Below are 18,911 nucleotides of genomic sequence, written 5' to 3'. Positions count from 1 at the left end.
TGTACATTTGAAACTTGAATTTTCTCATGTGGAACACAAGAAAATTCTATAAGGTTGAAAAGGCCTTTAGATTTGGAAGGCAGTTTCTTAATCTTTTTTCCAAGAAAGGTTTACCCATTAAGTTTTACTCCTTCTTTTCTTAAAGATGGTATTTTTCATGTTGATCATTCGGGTTATAACTCTCATAGTTCTATTCAATTTCAAAAGAAGCTGATTTGCTAAAACTTAATTAGGATTGAAATGAATGAATATATGAATCCAATTTTAAGTTTTTGTTTTTTTTTTCTTTGGAATCATACTTGAAGCTTATTCAAATGAGTTGGTCTTTCCATACATTGCTAATGTTGTTTTAAAAGACATGGAAGTTGAAATTTAATGGTGTTGTATTGTTTTTGGGAATTTGATGGTTGCAGTCTCCAGTACTACAAAATGGTTAAAATAAAACTTCAAGCTCAACAGAAGGAAAGCATTATGTTATGTTGATGAATTGGTGCATAGCCAGAATAGAAGGAGGTGTCCGAGCTACATGTTCTATGTCGAAAAGTCCGTCAGTTGCTCCTATATGAAGTATAGGTGCTGAACTTGGTTCTCTGCTAGCTGATTGTGTTGGTTTGGATTTTGAGAATTGAAATGCTTAGCTTGATTGAGTACTGGTGCTTTTATGATATTGCTTTCATTGTTTCATCTACTAGATGCCTCATATATAGATTGGTTTTGTGTTAAAGTAATAGCTAGTTGTGAAAGATAGTAATTTTCTAACTGGGAATAGTGCCTATTTGCTATATAAGTGGAACATGTTAGTTTCTATAAAGGGAGTGGTTTTTGATCTCCACTTGAAACTACTTAAAATGGAGTTCAAGTATCAAAATGTGTTGAAATGTGGAGTGACTATTTTAATGTGTCATATTCGTATAATATCAAAACCACTTAGACTAGGTATGACTCCTTCAACTTAGAATAACTTTCTCTTTTGGGTGTATATATAATGTTTTTTTGTTTTAATATTGTTCATCATCAAAGATGTTTTGCAACTGGTGTGGATTTCTAGATTGTTTCTTTGTTTTACTGATGGATTGCAAATGTAAATTCTGCAGGTGTGGATATGCATTTTGTTACAATTGTTAAGTACAAGTTATCACTCATATAGCTACTTGTCGAAGTTGTCATAAGTAATGCTATTTGGTTGCTTTTTGTTAATTGTAAGATTGCAAATCTTTTACAAGAAATCAGTTCTGTGGTTGGACTGATATGAGAAAATTATATGGTTTCAGGATTTTTTGACATTGCTTCTTCATATATTAAGTGATTCTTATTGGTTCCAAAACAGATAGTCAACTGAAGTATGAAATATATTACGTACAAAATTTGGTGACTAAAAAAAAACCGCAGCGTCGTGCTGGTTTATGCACTAGTATCTATGAAACTTTACTATTTGATAAAGTAACAGGTTATCACAAAAAAAAAAGTATAGTTTAATGAAAACAATGATGATTGTGACATTAATGATTTCATCATTGTACATGGGTAGTATGAAAACAAAGATAAATCATAGAATTGTTAATATCATTTTCATATCCACGACTTCAATGGTACTCGAAGATGAATTCGGATGTAGGTCGATCCACTCCAAATCCGGTTCATTTATAGGTCTATATTGTGGTCACATGTCCTAGTTATTGTAGTCATTATTTTTTATCAATTTGATCTAGTTAGCTGTTGAGTTCAGTCCTTGTCGTTGAATTGATTAACATGATGGTCTTTCCTCCTTCGAGTATACAAGTGTAGTTTTTTTAATGTCTTGATATCTTATCATTATTGTTGTAATCCCATAGTAGGGTTGTAATTACAGTCAATTTGTAGTTGCAGTTATAATGAATTTTCATTTGACACATTTGTCAACTATTTGAAGCCTACAATCCCCTAGATTACTCTTAAGATCGATCTCCTCATGCAAATTTAATCCCCTCTCTGTTCCAGATCTAATCCTGGGCACCAATGCGTTCAACATCTTTCACCGTTCAACATCTATTCCGAACTACCTTGTTTGGTTGGCTTGCTATGGCGTCTCTTGTTGCCATTTTGTTTGCGCTGTGATCTTTATGTGGCATCCTTCTCTTCTAAATTATTGTTTGGGTGCTTTAATTGAAGTTGCTGGTTAAAGCCCATCTCTATGCCAAAAAAAAAAAGGAAAAATTTCACAAATGGTCACTCAACTATGACTCATTCGACACTTTGGTCACTGAAGTTTCAAATATATCACTTTGGTCACTCAACTATTACATTGTCAATCACTTAAGTCATTTTGTTAATTTTTTCATTAAAAAAATTATAAAAAATAATTTTTGGGTGATTTAAGTGATTGACAATGTAATAGTTGAGTGACCAAAGTGATATATTTGAAACTTCAGTGACCAAAGTGTCGAATGAGTCATAGTTGAGTGACCATTTGTGGAATTCTCCAAAAAAAAAACAAAAAACAAAAAAGTTGATAAAATTTCAATTCATCTTTACTCGTACAGTTGTTCTGCATATGAAAGTTAAATTTGATAAAACGGAAGGTCTTGGGTACACGGCATGTAACTTAATGTACCGCTGAGATTGGAAGATTTTGAGTGACAAATATCTGACCATGGTTGAGATTGCATATTTGTTGTATGTGGACTTGCACCGCCATGCATACTATAATTTTAGTTGATAAAAAATGATTGTTTACCTTTTTGTGGTGTGGAAAGAGCATACGACACGGCGTCGGCAAGAGTTACAGCGACGTGCTCAGGTGCACATCCTCTACAGCTACGGCAGGAACCCATCCGTCCAGCCCAGGTGCTATTATATATACGAGCAGCCATATCTCCATTTGCCGCCCCCACCTTGATTTCTCTGTTTCTCCATATTTTTATATATGAAATGGTTTTTGTTTTCCGCTGAATATTAAACAATTGGGTTGGAGAAAAGAAAAGGCTCTCTCTTTCTTTCCTTCTTTTGTTTTGTTTCAGAGGAGAGAGTCCGGATCAGCACGTAATCTGTTCACATTGTAGATCTCTCTCTCTGCACCTTCAATACTTCAACTTCAACTTCAAGGTACACCCTCCCATTAATCTTCGCTTTTGAGTCTTGTGTTTGCTTCATGCTCAGATCCGCTTCTTGGAAGTCGGTCACTTTTTTTTGTTGTTGCAGCAAACAGATCTATCCGTATGTTCTTACTTTTGATTCTCCTGCTTCTGCTTCTTGTTAAATTCTAGGCCTTTCTGATATTTGAATCATCAAGATGAATTCTTGTTCGGTTTTCAGGGTTTTATCTTTCATTTGAAAGATTATTAATTTAGAATCTGTATTGGTTTGATTTGCATTTCTTCATTTTTTCCGCCATCAAGATCAAAGAGTTTAGAATTGCATTCACGATCGTGTATGCTATTGCTTTGCAGTTCATAATGTGGAGGTTCAAGCCTTTTATGCACAAGGAGCCAGCTGGCCTCGAAGGCCGCTCCATTGACGTCGGAACTCTCAAGATTCAGGTGAAGAATGTCATTGCCGAAGGAGGGTTCTCTTGCGTTTACTTAGCTCGGGACCTTGTCCATACCTCAAAGCAGTATGCTTTGAAGCACATCATATGTAATGATGAAGAGTTGCTGGAGTTGGTGATGAAGGAAATCTCCGTCATGAAGTTACTCAGAGGGCATCCCAATGTTGTCACTCTCTATGCCCACGCCATCATGGATTTGGGCCGCACAAAGGAGGCACTCCTTGTCATGGAATATTGTGACAAGTCTCTGGTTACCGTACTCGATAGCAGAGGAGCTGGCTTTTTTGATGAGAAACAGGTCCTTGCAATCTTCAGAGATGTGTGTACTGCAGTTTTTGCAATGCACACACTGTCCCCTCCCATTGCTCATAGGTACTTTGGCCGGAACTTGACTTTTTAATGTGTATCTTCCTACTTTCCTTTCGGCACTTTGAGGGGTTTAATTCACCCATAACACTTTCTTATGAATTGGTTTTGGTTGGCCCTTTGTGTTACTGGCTACTAGTCGTGTTTCATGACAAGTACCAAAAGAAACTCATAATGTTTGTACAACCATTAGCACCTTCTTTTGTCAATCAGATGTATTAGCAACACATTGATGCCTATTACATTAATACCTTGATGTATTAGCAACACATTAATACCTTCAAGTTACAGTTCTTTTACCATTACCTTCCATTGTAGTCTATTTTAATTTTATGTGAGATGAAAGTGAGTTTGATTAATCAAAATTTTTATACTTTTGATTCATGAGTTCCTGTGAACTTTTAATAGTTGGTGTTTAATAATCAATTGCATTTTCAGGGATTTGAAAGCTGAGAATCTTCTGTTGGGGCCGGATGGACTGTGGAAATTGTGTGATTTTGGAAGCACCTCTACCAACCACAAGCGCTTTGAGAAGCCTGAAGAAATGGGTATTGAAGAAGACATTATCAGAAAGCACACAACACCTGCCTACAGGGCCCCTGAGGTTGAGCATAAACCCTTGTTTTTCAATATTTCAACATAATCACTTCAATTTTTAGAATGTTTGATTCATTTCTTTCTCCTTCTGAATTAGATGTGGGATCTATTTCGGAGAGAACTTATCAATGAGAAAGTAGACATATGGGTAAGTAGATTGGTCCTCCAGATCATTAGTAATTCTGAATAGTTGAACACTTACATTAAAATGCGACCTGGAGCTGACACAACACTATCATTTGTAGGCTCTTGGCTGCCTTCTCTTTCGCATTTGCTACTTCAAAAGTGCATTCGATGGAGAGTCAAAGCTGCAGATCTTGAATGGAAACTATCGCATTCCTGAGTTACCTAACTACGGCTCGTCTATTACAGATCTCATCAGAGACATGCTTCAGGCATCACCAGACGACAGACCAGATATCACGCAGGCAAGCGCTTTGCTTGATTGGCCATTCATCTCCATGAATTTAGGTTAGTTTTAGATCATTCGAGTCCATGCAACAATAGGTGTGGAGATTCTAATACTAGTTACTGATTCTTTTTTCCCTCTTCTGTGGTGACAGGTGTGGTTTCGTGTTAATGAGCTGTTACCAGTTGGTTTACAGAAGTCTTTACCTGATAGGCCACCCGAAATGCACTCTGCTGGAAAACATGAAGGTGAGCAAATGAGCATAGCATCTACCAAAACTTCTTTTTTTTTCTCCTTATTTATTTTAGCTATTATTTATATTTATTTTTTTGAAAATGTAGCTTAAACTTTTTTCTTTGGTATCAGTTTACTTTTTATTCCGTAAGTACTTGACATGAAGTTTAGACCTTACTTCTAGCCTTTTCCGTTTCAAAGAAAACCTGGTTTTAGTTTTTAAGTGTCTAGCTACTTTACTAAAACTACATCAAAAGTATTAATTGCAACCAGAGAAATTAATAAAATATATGAAGCTTTCAGTTTTGAAGTGACTATTATTGCAAATCTGCAGGTTTTTCAAGGCCCGCAAACAAGTCGCCTGAAATGCCTCGTAGAAGCCCACCCCCACCACCTTCAGTGGGAGAATCAGCTAGAAATCCATCACAAACGTCAAATATGTCCAAGGCAGGGGGAGGTGGAGGGCCACTTGGTGCATTTTGGTCCACTCAGCATGCTGAGGATTCAGTTGTTGTTGAAGAAAAGACTGTACCTAAGTTTGATGATTCTAATCATCCTTTACCCAAGAACAGTGCCCCTGCAAAAGTGGACAATACACCAACCTATGCTGCACGAAGAAACTCACACGTGAAATCGCACAAGCATGAAGATGGATTTCCAAAGGACATTGAAATAAATTTCTTCCAGAAGCATACTGACCATGGTGCTGAGAGGCCAAAGGCATCCAAGCCTGAGAGTGCAACTAGTTTTCACGATGATGCATTTAACTCATTTGTTGCTGAATTTGATACTAATAAACTCAGCGTGGGAGCTAGTAATAGCAAATCAGGAAAAGAAGAAGCATTAGAGACTGAAGTAGAGAGATTGAAGGAGCAGCTGAACCAAGCCAACATAGAAAAGGCTGAAATAACTTCCAAATTTGAAAAGCTATCAGCCATCTGCCGATCTCAAAGGCAAGAGTTGCAGGAGCTTAAGCAGACGCTTGCCGCTAGAACACCTTCACCGAATAAAGATGCTTTGAGAAATCAAATGTCACCTGGCGTTCAATCATCCGCAACCCCACCGGTACTGTTTTCAAAAACCCAAACTGTTTTGACTTTTTATTGTTTTCTGTCTATTATGTTATTATTTGATTGAATTTATCATTTTTGCAGCAGAGGGAGAAGATAGAAGGAGCCATTTGGGAACTCCAGCAGGATAAATCTGACCGGAAAACTCCAAGTCCAGAGACAAAGTCATGGCAGCCGTTTGCAGAACCGCAGCCTTCTTCAACGGACAACACTGTCAAATCTGTCAGGACAAGAAATGGTCACCAGAACAAGCAAGCTACGACTCAAGTAAATACTGGTTTTGACTCGTGGGGTTTTGGAACAGAGAGCTTTTCTGCTGCGCCCACTGGAAGCACCCAAATATCAAGACCTATGGGTGAAGGAAATATTTCTCAGCGTTTTGGTGACACAAAGGCTATGGAGAGCAAGCCAGCTTCTCAACCTGCTGGATGGGCTGGTTTCTAATTATGGCCTTCTGGAATGCTTGCTATGAGGATGTATTTTATGACAACCCTGACATTGTTGTTGGCAACAATGCCGAGGTAAGTGAGGGTGGAAAGTAAGAGATGCATGCCTTTGATTTGAATTTGATTTGTGCTTTTGAGTGCTGGTGTTTTATAGATTTTATTCTGCCTCTTCTGCGGTAGAACATGTACACATGTTTCTCTGGACTGTGACAGACTTCATTTGTATACTTACGCTGCATATGTCGATTGTTGGCTAAGAAAATGATTTGTGTTTTATAGGTTAGCTGTAGTTCTTTTGTCAAGAGTTGAGTTGGCCAATATGTGGTTGCTAGTTCTTTTCATGAGAGCATTTAATTAGTTACTTGTCAAATAATGGTTCATACATAATCCTCAATGGCTCTTAGCATTGACATTTGCACTGATAGCATGACATGTCATTTAGGGTGAGAGTTGAGCCTTTGGTATTCTATTTATTAAATATTTATTTTTGACAAGAAAATACTAGAGAACAAGGAAGTTAAATACAAAAGCCCCTAGGACAACTAGAGCCTAAGACGATGAGCCTTCGGTTTGCAAATAGAATTTTCCGGTTGTGATTTTTATACTTTTTAAGTGACAAGCTTCAAAGAATTCAGCTAGTTCAGAATTCAAGGCGTTCTTACACGTAATGTGCATAAGTGGTAAATTATGGCTGTTGGAAGAGTCACCACCCATTGCCGGAAGAAGACGCAACCAACATATACACTCCATCGAAACCTAAACAGTAGCAGACACTGTACTGTCGGTTCCTTCTTACCACAAGTATGTTTATGTCAGCAATCAGGATGCTGGTCTTAACCTATTAACGCTTGGTTTGGTTTGTATTCTCTTCATACTTCAGTATTCTTCGTGGAAGTCAATTTCTTTTCAGACCAACAGTGGCACCACGCGCCAAAAGAACTTCACACCCGTGGTCAATTTGCTTTTGATTGAATGATCAAATTAACCTTTGAGAGAGTTTCAGAGCAGAGTAGTAGACATTTTGGGGTGATGCTAGAGGGGGAATTCCTTTTCACCTGCCCAGTTGATTCAGTGCATCTTATCTGTACAGCTTGGAAGTCCATATCAATAGTCTGCCCAGAAAATTTGGTCTTTGTTCAATCTTTGCTTGCTTCTAGTTTCTATTCTACCTGACTCAGTAATATTCAAACTTCAAAGTAGGTGGCAATAATCAACAATCAAAGAAAAGCAAACTAAAAATATTGAATAGCCAGCCATCCGTCATAACAAGTCAACCTTCACCAGTCATTAGTCAAGGCTCAAGAGTCGTAAGCTTCTGTAACATTAAGATAGCCTGGACACATGTACACAGATCCAAACACATGTACAGTACTGAGCTTTTGGACTCCCAAAAGATGAGGAAATCAATATCAAATTTTTTCATGCACCAAATATGCAGGCCAAAGAAAAATCGCTCCGACAGTCCGACACGTTTCATAACATAAATGGCACCCAAGAATTTTTCTATATATGTAAGACCCTTGGTTACCTTGTTGTACAAACCCACTGTGCTCTTCAGATTGTGTCCCAAAATGGACTTCTCTGTTCTCCACCTACTTGGCCTATACCTTGTCATTGAACCATTTTTTGTAGCTGCTGCTCAGACTGCAAATATTAGCTTGGGGTCGTCTCTCACTGCATCAGACAACTCTCTTTCGTGGCAATCTCCCTCCGGGGCATTTGCTTTTGGATTTCGCGGCATTGGTGATCAAGAACTCTTCTTGCTTGCCATATGGTATGACAAGATACCAGAAAAGACTCTTGTTTGGTATGCAAATGGAGACAATCCAGCACCAATAGGATCCAAAGTGGAGCTCACAAAGGACGGTCATTTCAGACTCACTGGCCCTCGGGGAGAAGAAATCTGGCCCCAGTCTGTTATTAGTGGAGTTGCTTATGCTGCCATGCTTGACACAGGTAACTTTGTTCTTGCAAACCAGAATTCAGTACCTTTATGGCAAAGCTTCAAAAACCCTATAGACACCATTTTACCAACCCAAGTGTTGGAAATTGGCGAAAAGCTCTCTTCTCGGCAGACTGCTAGCAACTACTCAAAGGGGAAGTTTCAACTCCAATTTAAACCAGCAGGTACGCTTGAGCTGTATCTCATAGCGTTGCCTACAGAGCAAGCATATTCAGCATACTACAAAAGCAATACATCTGATGCAGCTGATAAAATGAACTCCGGCAATCAGCTAGTCTTCAATGAGTCAGGTCATATCAATGTTGTTCTGCGGAATGGAAATATAGTAACCCTCACAAACAAAACCGCATCCCCACCAAGAGATTACTATTACAGAGCAACACTAGATTATGATGGGCTTTTTACCCTATATGCTTATCCCAAAAATGGGAGCGGGACATCCTGGTCCTCTTTGTGGTCTATTCCAGAAAACATTTGCTTCGATTCAACTGGAAACGAGGGCGGCGGGCCATGTGGATATAACAGTTACTGCAAACTTGATGCAAACACAAGGCCAATTTGTGAATGCCTTCCTGGCTTTTCTGCTTTAGATCCCGAATATAAGTTGCGCGGCTGCAAACAACACAGGATGCACAGTTGTGAACTAGGTGATTCAAAGCCACAAGATGTATATGTGATGCATGAGCTACCAAATACTTTCTGGCCCAGTTCTTCAAACTATGAAGAGTTGCAGCCACTCAATGAAGATGATTGTAGCAGATTTTGCCTCGATGATTGTAACTGTGTGGTAGCTGTTATCAAAGCTGGGACCTGCTGGAAGAAGAAATTGCCACTCTCCAATGGAAGGCAGGACTGGAATGAGTATGGCAAGGCTCTCATCAAATTACCAAAATCTGATGCTTTTGAGAGTCCTGCATCTCGAGATTCAAACACAGAAAAGAAAGATCAGAAAACTGTCATCTTAGTAGGAGCACTCCTTCTAGGTAGCTCTGTGTTTCTCAACTTCCTGTTTGTTGCAGCAATTGCTTTGCTTGTTTTCTACACATACCGAAAAACACATAGGGTTATCACTAGCACATCCAGTATTATGGAAGCAAATCTACGCGCTTTTACTTACAAAGAGCTCGAAGAAGCCACAGATGGTTTCAGAGAAGAAGTTGGAAGAGGGGCTTTCGGCACTGTGTATAAGGGAATCATATCATCTCTAAGCTCAACAAACTATGTGGCAATCAAGAAGCTGGACAAGGTGGCACAACAAGGTGAAAAGGAATTCAAAACAGAAGCAAGTGCAATAGCCAAGACCCATCACAAAAACCTCGTCAGATTGCTTGGCTTGTGTGATGAAGGGGCAAATAAACTCCTAGTCTATGAGTTTATGAGAAATGGAACACTGGCTAGCTATCTGTTTGGGATTTCAAGGCCTGATTGGAACAAACGAATCCAAATTGCGTTTGGTATTGCAAGAGGGCTCATGTACTTGCACGATGAGTGTAGCACGCAGATCATCCACTGTGACATCAAACCGCAGAACATACTTCTCGATGATTCATTCACAGCAAGGATTTCGGATTTCGGATTGGCAAAGCTTCTGCTAAGTGATCAAACTCTGACTCATACAGTCATTAGAGGGACCAGAGGGTATGTTGCACCAGAATGGTTCAGAAATACTCCCGTTACTGCGAAGGTTGATGTTTACAGTTATGGGGTGATGCTGTTGGAGATTATCTGTTGCAGGAGGAGCCTCGAAATGGAAAAGGAAAATGAAGAAGAAGTGATACTAACTGACTGGGTTTACGATTGCTACAAGCATAGGAGATTAAACAAGGTGATTGAGGACGATGAGGAGGCAGGAAATGACATGAAAAGGCTGGAGAGGCTAGTAATGGTGGCAATTTGGTGCATACAAGAGGATCCATCTTTGAGACCTACCATGAAGAAGGTTACACAAATGCTCGAAGGAGTGGTTGATGTATCTGTACCTCCAAGTCCTTCTCTTTTCAGTTCAATATGCTGAAACTTAATGTATCGATCCAGTGGCAGATCCAGGATCCGAGACCTGTCTAGGCTAATTAGAAGTACACTATTTTTTTTTTTTAGAGGTTTGGAACCGAATGGGAGGCTTATCCCCACGTCTTTATTATTTTCAATCAAAACATACAATGGCGAGGACATAAATCCAAACCTCATAAATTAAAAACTGCAAACATACATTTGTTGTAAAACAACAATAAACTAACTAAATCGTACCCTCCGAAACCCACTCACTTCAAACTCAACAATCACAGAATCATTATCAATGCTCTCGGCAATTCTTTTTCGATGTAGAGAAACATCAAATCATCAAGAAACTCATCTTCCATCTTTTGAAGTTTGTTTTTTTATGATATTTATAAATGAAAATGCTCTCTCTGTTGTTGCTGTAGAAACTGGCAAAGTCAGCACAAGACAAATCAATCTATAAATCATAGGAAAGAATGCTGAATACTTTCTTTATTCAACTAATCGTCGACACAAATCAGACATAGTAGTTGTCTTGGCAAATCTTGGATACTTTTGAATATCTGCTAGAAAAAACTCACATTCTAAATGTAGAGCAAGCATATCATATAATGTAAAATCTTGAGGATAAAACTTCAAAGCAAGATTGCAAACATTTTCACATATAAATGATCGAAAATTATCACGTGGATTAAATGTAGCACTAAGAATAAGGAGCTCCAACAAATTATCTGTAAGTCGGATAGCTCTACCATCTGAAAGTCTATCACAGCATTAAGTATATTGACCCGATAATAATGCTCATTTGTAATATTTTGTTCATGAGCCCTTGTACCTTTCTTGTAAGGAGCAAACTGATAGGAGCGTAATTATACATTATTTATATCAAATTCCTTTATATTTTCATTGTTAGTTCTTGATATTTTCCAGTTATTTACTTTGTTTATATGTTTTATAGGTGTTTTAGAGTAAAGAAGAAGAAACGAAGCAAAAGAGGGATTGAAAGTCAAAATCAGCAAATCTGCTTGTGTAGATCAGTAAACTTCGATAGAGTACTGAGAGCAGTTCAGGACGATCCAGATAATGATCTTTATATTGATTGAAAGCCTCGGATGTCTAGTTTCCAAAGCTCTTTACGGTTCATGAATATGATTTTTCTGTATAGATAAGTGGACCAAAAGTCTTCGTCTTCTCTCCCAGAGCGAGGATTGCTAAACCCTAAGGCAGGCGGCTTGTAGACCGAGAGTTCGCTCTTGTCCATTGGTGACCCAGGCATTTAGGCTGGCCTTTTGGCGTCGCCGACGCCTCTCGGTCTGCTGCCGGACTGGGATCAGTGCTAGAGTTCGGGGAGATCCTATGAGGGGTATGGCGTGAGGTTTTTTGCAGGTTGATTTGGGCGTCAGGATTGGCATAGAATCTCTATGATGTGGTGACTACGCCGGTGGGACCGAGACCTCGATTTGCTTCTTTCTGGATAGAAGGCCTTCCGGGAGTGGTTTCTGTGGCAGCGTGGATTGCAGGCGCTGGATTGGGGAAAGTTGTGGTGATGCTGGGTGTGGCGGAGCGGTTCCAGTGCTTTTGGTCGTGGCAATTAAGTCGCAGTCGTGGAATCATGGTGGAGCCGGTGCGGCATGGTCGGCAAAGCCAAGCTGGATCACTGTTCGCTGGCTGGGCGTGTGTGGAGATGCAGGTTGGGCCTGGACCCAGTCAGGAATGCTGGGCTTTGTGTGGGCCTCTCTTTGGATCTATCTTGAGCTGAATAAGTTGGGCTAGGGTTTTGCTCTCAGCCTATCCCTATGTTTTTAGTTTATCTAATTACAATAAAGTTCCTTGTATTAGGAACACTCTATGTACTTCTAGCGCCTCTGGAGTAGTACCGAAAGGGGGTATCCACTACCTCTACGTATTTAAATGTATAATGAGTAGGACTATATGTACGTACCACTTCTGGGTACTACCACTAGCTTATTGTCTGTCTATAAATGGCAGCGGAAGGGTATGTAAAGGCCTATTCTGGCTTATGATGAATATATTATTTCGCCCTCGTGGCTTTACTAAAAAAAAAAAAAGTGAATATGATTTTTCTAGAAGAAGTTATGACCGATTTAGTACAAGGAGGTCAAGCTGCACGCGAATCTGAGTCCAAACAAGGAAAGATTGTCTCCTAGAGCTATAAGGGAAGAAGAATTAAAAGTCCTTCTTTAATTAGAGATCAAATTCCTTAGTTCTTGGAGGAGAAGAAGTCTTGACGCAATAACTATATAAAAAGGAGTCTAGGGCATCTTTGGACGCACAACATCAGTCCATCACCGCCATCCTCTGCTCCCTCTCTTTTCATGTTATATTTTATTTTTTTTATGTATTGCTAATAGTTTTTGATAGTTAGGGGCTGCCTAAGCCCTAGACATGTGTAAACTAAGATTTTGGCATTAATTTTATAGTTTCTTGGATATTGAATGTTTGTTAATTCATTGGTTTCTCATTGATAAATTCTGGTTTCATTTATTGAATATTTTGGCCCATATCAATTGTACCTTTTAAGTATCGAAAAATTGTCTTTACACCAATTTAATGGCGGTAGGGCTGCATGTGGATTGGATTGGATCGGTTTTGACTCCAAACCGTCTCTAAGCCAAAGTAAGCGGTTTAGACAACCGGTCATCGAAGAAAATAAACTTAATCCGATCCAATCCAGTCCATTTAAAGATGGTTCGGTTCGGTTGGTAAGGCGGTTTTAACCTATATAGCATTGACGTTTTGTTTACGAAAAATTCATAGTAAAAATACTAAAACTCAATCTCAATAATAAAAATTTAATAATCAAAATCCAAAACTAATATTCAAATAACAAAATCCAAAATAGTTTCAAAATGATTCACTTATTTAGGTTTTAAGCCTTTTGGGTCTAGGATTCAATATGGGGTAGTATATCATTTTGAGAATCAAATTATAATTGGAGATTTATAACTTACTTATAAAAGACTACCCACAAATAAATAAAAATATATATATATATATATTATGTATATAAATTAAAATTTTTTTCCTATTATATTTAATACATATCGATCGGTTCGGGTTTCACGGTTCAAGTAAAAGAAAAACCAAACCAAGCCAATTCATAAATGGTTTGGTTCGGTATTGAACCGGATTTCATATTTTAATGCTAAAAAACCTTAACCAAACCATATTTACCGGTCGGTTTCGACCGGTTTGGCCGATTTGTACCGTGTTTTGCACACCCCTAAATGGCGGCGTGTTGGCGCGGAACTATGTCGAGCTAACAAGTTCAGTATTGCGAATGAGATATCCGGTCTTGTGCATTGAGCTAAGTACAATAATGCGCCTATTGCACTTAGGTAGGGCACTTCTGCCTTTAACAATTCTTCATCCTCATCCTTTGGACGAAACGGATCTTTTCTGGGCTCAAGACTACGGTCAATCATGGGAGTACTCGTAGGCTTTGCTTTATCCTCATTAAAGCTCCTTAGTAATTTCTTAGTATATGCTGACTGATGGATCATAATGCCATCACTACAGTGCTCGAGTTCTAATCCGAGACAAAACCGTGTTTTCCCAAGATCTTTCATCTTAAATTAGGATTTCAAGTACTTAGCAGTTTCCCTTAACTCATCTAGAGTTCCAATTAGGTTCATGTCATCGACATAAACTGCTACAATTGCAAATCCAGAACTTGTCCTTTTAATAAACACGCATGGGCATATTTCATTGTTGACATATCTCTTTCCAATCAAGTAGTCACTTAGACGGTTATACCACATCTGTCTGGATTGTTTCAATCCATATAGTGAGCGTTTCAATCTTATAGAAAACGTGCTCCGTGGTTTAGAGCCACTTGATTTGGGTAATTGAAGTCCATCTGGGACGTTCATATATATCTCTGAATCTAGATCCCTATAGAGTTATTTTGTAACAACATCCATAAGCTCATGTCAAGTTTTTCAGAAGCTACCAAACTGATAAGGTAGCGGAACGTTATAACGTCATTACGAAAGAATATGTCTCCTCGTAATCGATCCCAGGGCGTTGTGAGAAACCTTGAGCCACAAGGCGGGCTTTGTACCTAACAACCTCATTTTTCTCATTACGCTTTCTAACAAAGACCCATTTATGGCCAACAGGTTTTATACTTAGGGGTGTCAGCGTTATAGGCCCAAATACCTGTCTCTTTGTTAGTGAATCCAATTCAGCCTGGATCACATCTTTCCATTTAGGCCAATCCACTCTTTGTTGACATTCTTCAACAGAGCAAGGTTCGATATCATCATGTTCTATGATTCTTTGAGCAATAGAATATGCAAATGCATCATCAAGGATAATAGAGTTTCTCTTCAACGTCTCATGTATACTAGTGTAATTCATGGAGATCTCTCTATTATCTGGAATTGGTTCTGTCATCGGGGCGGCCCTAAATGATGTCTCTTAGACATAACCATAATCCAGAATATCTTCATGAAACGGATTATCTATATCGATGATTAATGGATCCTTTTGTGCCAAACTTGCTTTCTTTCTTGGGCGAGAATCCATCGAACCTTTGGGCCTCCCTCGTTTTCTTGCCGGGAGGCTGGCCTTAGCCACAGTGCCATCTCCATTAGGGATGGCGGCGCCATATCCTCCACTTTTGGGGATATCAATCCTTGTAGGCACTTTTGCAGCAGGTATATATGATCTCGTCACTTTAGCGATATCAGAAAACTCATCAGGCATCGAATCTGCTACGTTCTGAAGATCGAGTATTCTCCTCACTTCAATTTCGAATTGTGCGGTTCGGGGATCAAGATGAGACAAAGTGGGGACAGATCACGACAATTCATGTCGTTCCTGTTAAACATTAGTGTTCTTATCTCCCCATAACGACGGGAAGACTGTCTCATCAAAGTGACAATTCGCAAATCTAGCGGTAAAGAGATCGCCTATAAAGGGTTCTAAATAGCGGATGATTGTTGGAGAATCATATCTAACATAAATGCCTAATCGTCTTTGAGGTCCCATTTTGGGACTCGTGGCGGCGCTATTGGCACATAAACTGCACACCCAAATATGCGTAAGTGTGAGACATCAAGCTCATATCCAGTAACCAGCTGGGACACAAAAGGTTGAGTGGAAGTAGGGCTCAGACAAATAAGCACGGCTGCATGCAATATTGCATAACCCCAAGCAGACACAAGGAGATTGGTGCGCATAACCAATGCTCTAGCAAGCATTTAAAGTCTTTTAATGGCGGCTTCTGCGAGGCCATTTTAGGTGTGAACATGAGGAACAGGATGTTCAACCTCAATCCCAATGGATCTGCAATAATCATCAAAAGTTTATGATGTAAACTCCCCAGCATTGTCAAAATGTATTGTAATAGGATGATCAGGGTGGTGAGCCCGTAATTTAATGATTTGTGCTAGAAGTTTAGCAAATGCAGCATTTCTTGTGGACAAAAGCATGACATGTGACCAGTGTGTCGATGCATCAACCAACACCATAAAATATCTAAATGGTCCGCACGATGGTTGAATAGGTCCACAAATATCACCTTGGATTCTTTGTAAGAATCAGATATTTTCTTTGGTGTCCTTTGCATAGGATGGTTTAGATCCTAACTTTGCTAAAGAGCAGGCTTTGCAAAACAAAAGATAAGCTTTAGAAGCAGAAAATTGGGTCAAGGAGGCAGTGTTGGCATCAAAGCCAACTTTAGGCCGCAGGGGGTAGGCGGCTTCGGGCAATTGTTAGGTCCATAATTACCTACTAATTATTCCCTTAATCTTGCAGTTTTGCTTAACCTTTGTGTTTATTTATATATATTTATTATGTTTTCCTTATCATGCTAGGAAATGATGGAGAAGCTTGGAAATGCACTAAAAAGTCAACTTTAACACATTTTCCTACTCCGGCTAGGAGAAACCGAGCTAGGCAAGGACGGAGGAGCAGCAGACTGACCAAATGAACTTCAAATGAGTTGAAACTTTCCAGATCCATTCTAGACATATTAAGGATCATTTATTATGAAGAGTGAAAGAGCTAGTTCGGAGTGGAAGTCCTCCAAACGATCGGCACAAATTTCTGACTAAAAGAAGAAAACTGCAAAACCGGAACTGTACGAATTCGACAGAATTTCCGGCCAAACCACGGCTAAATAAGCTCTGAAATTTTACCTTGATGATCTACACTCATGGAGGAACATTTGGTATAAAGAAGTCAAAGGCCAATTCCGAACTCTTGGTGGAGATTCGGTGGAGATTCAATTGAAGGAAGAAAGGAGAAGAAGGTGTGCAAACGGACAAAAAATGGGTCAACGGTGGTCAACGCCAGATTCAGACATTTCCGGCCAAGAACATGTGTGGAGGATAGGAAAGAGCTGATTATGGTTAGAGACTTTAGGTCTAGGTTATTTTGAAATTCAAAAGTTGAAAGATGACAAGTGGTCCAATTCTTACACCTTACACATTTGTCTCCCATTTATTACATTGTTCCCCTACAAAATGATCCTTCTACCCTTACTTTTTCTCCTCTACCAAAATATCTATGGGCTTTCTAGGTCATTTCTATGTGGAGTTAAAAACTAGATCCATATTTTGTGCTTACACATTTGTCAATCACATCTAGCCCTTCATTCCTTTTGATCTCCATCCATGATTTGAATTGCCTTGGCCTTTAAATAGCCCATTCTCTCTCCCCAAAACCGTTCACCCTTCTACTCTCTCATTTTACAACACCAAAATCTCTCTTTTCTCTAGTTCTAGCATAGTTTCTCTATAGTTTTGAGTTCTAGTTCATAGTTGCTTAAGTTTGTGTGAGAAATATGTGTGTAGGCACTTGTGTTTCACCAAAACCGAAGTTACTACACACTCTAAATCAATCACAACACTTGCTTTCACATATCCAAGCCTTTGTTTTGCTTGTTCTTGAGTTTGTGGATGTGTATGGTGTTTTGGGTTGTAAAAAAACTGAAAATCCCATACCTTGAACCAATTCTCTCATCATTTTACATCTAGAGAGCTAGGTGGGATCTTTGACATCTTGGTTTGACTCCACCAAGAGTCAAACCCGTGGGTAGTCTTCTTTTTCCCTTCCTTCTCTCTTTAGTTTGATGTTTATGGCTTGTACTTGTAATAACATGTGTTGTGAATAGTTGGATTTGAGCCCTAGCCAAATTTATGTGAAAATAAAGTAAATTTTCATGTGTTTTGATGTTTATGCATGTTTTGAATCTATGGGCTTCTAAACTTTAATGCTTACTAAATGTGTTTGCTAGCTTAGTCACCTAGAAAGCTTGTTTAGGAAACTAATGAATCGGAAACTTGAACTTGACCACTTCTTGAATCCATGAGCATGAGTAGCCTTTAGGTGGTGGCTTAATGATTCCTACGAGAATTGTTAAGTTGCTTGAATTTCTTACTTTAAACTTAATGCATAAACCGTGAGTTTAATTGCTCTAAGGGGGTGTTAGGCTTGCAGTTTATAGCCCACTTGTGTTTTAATGAAATATAAATGGGATTAAGGTTGTGTAATTTAACTTAGCTTCACCAAAGTTTGTTGAGTTGCAAGATTAGTTGGTTTCTTGGTAGCTTCACCATAGCACTAAGGGGAAATTTGTCAAAGCATGTTACTACATCAAATATGGGTTGCATTTTGTGCATGAGTAAGGTTAGGTGTGATGCCTAAGTCTCTACTCCTCTCATTGATTTAGTCTCCACATTTTTATTAGCTTAGTTTAATTTTTGTGAAACTTAGTTTATCGTAAAACTAAAATCAACCAAGCCATTTACTACCATAATTGTTAATACCATCCTTGCAATCTTTAGCTTCCAAAGGGCTAAGGTTGTGAACTTGTAAAAAGTTAGATTGCATGTTTTTCTAGGCTTTTGCGGGAATCTAGCTAGGTTTGAGTTTCCCCCAATCCTTTGGGTACGATACTCTTCACTTCCCTATATTGAAACTTGACCTCCTACACTTGGGAGAGGGAACATCATACACAAATTTGCACACACTTTCATACTCAATGATGTCTCCAACAAGTTTTTGGCGGCCGGTTTTGCATAGGAATGGCGCTATGTGGCCCCAGTGCCCTTCCTTGGACCAAATTTCGGGTTTTACTTTTTTTCGTTTTGAAAAATGGATGTCCTTGTGAAGTCTTTAGTATACGGATCATCATATCTCAACCTGGGTGTCCCAAACGGTCATGCCAAAGCTATATGTGTCAGAATGCCATAAGTCATCTCTCATGACATGGTTGAATTCAATAATTCAAATAGTAGTTTCATATAACCCACTAGAGCGACACATACGTTTC

The 18,911-nt window shown here is 39.0% G+C and overlaps 2 protein-coding genes across 5 annotated transcripts; both read left to right on the top strand.

Annotated features, from left to right (window-relative positions):
- The first annotated feature begins 2,859 nt into the window (after nucleotides 1–2,859).
- Nucleotides 2,860–6,907, top strand: LOC112183807 (AP2-associated protein kinase 1). Of its 4 annotated transcripts, none has more exons than XM_024322149.2 (8): nucleotides 2,860–3,081; nucleotides 3,426–3,895; nucleotides 4,328–4,493; nucleotides 4,584–4,634; nucleotides 4,732–4,914; nucleotides 5,050–5,143; nucleotides 5,464–6,194; nucleotides 6,287–6,907. In XM_024322149.2, the coding sequence occupies exons 2-8, from the start codon at nucleotides 3,432–3,434 to the stop codon at nucleotides 6,641–6,643; spliced, it is 2,046 nt and encodes a 681-aa protein (XP_024177917.1). In that variant the 5' UTR covers nucleotides 2,860–3,081; nucleotides 3,426–3,431; the 3' UTR covers nucleotides 6,644–6,907. The 4 variants fall into 4 exon arrangements, with proteins under 4 accessions (XP_024177917.1, XP_024177914.1, XP_040372009.1 ...); XM_024322146.2 differs by having other exon boundaries at nucleotides 2,861–3,073; nucleotides 3,424–3,895; nucleotides 6,284–6,907; XM_040516075.1 differs by having other exon boundaries at nucleotides 2,861–3,192; nucleotides 6,284–6,907.
- A 227-nt stretch (nucleotides 6,908–7,134) lies between these two features.
- On the top strand, nucleotides 7,135–10,873 carry LOC112183798 (G-type lectin S-receptor-like serine/threonine-protein kinase LECRK1). The gene has a single exon (XM_024322134.2). It carries the CDS (start codon nucleotides 8,130–8,132, stop codon nucleotides 10,620–10,622), a length of 2,493 nt encoding a protein of 830 aa, XP_024177902.2. The 5' UTR covers nucleotides 7,135–8,129; the 3' UTR covers nucleotides 10,623–10,873.
- The last annotated feature ends 8,038 nt before the right edge of the window (nucleotides 10,874–18,911 follow it).

Source organism: Rosa chinensis, chromosome 1 (genome assembly GCF_002994745.2).
Source record: "Rosa chinensis cultivar Old Blush chromosome 1, RchiOBHm-V2, whole genome shotgun sequence".
Lineage (NCBI taxonomy): Eukaryota > Viridiplantae > Streptophyta > Magnoliopsida > Rosales > Rosaceae > Rosa > Rosa chinensis.
The sequence above is the reverse complement of the archived record's forward strand: the minus strand, read 5'-3'. Positions and strand labels throughout refer to the sequence as shown.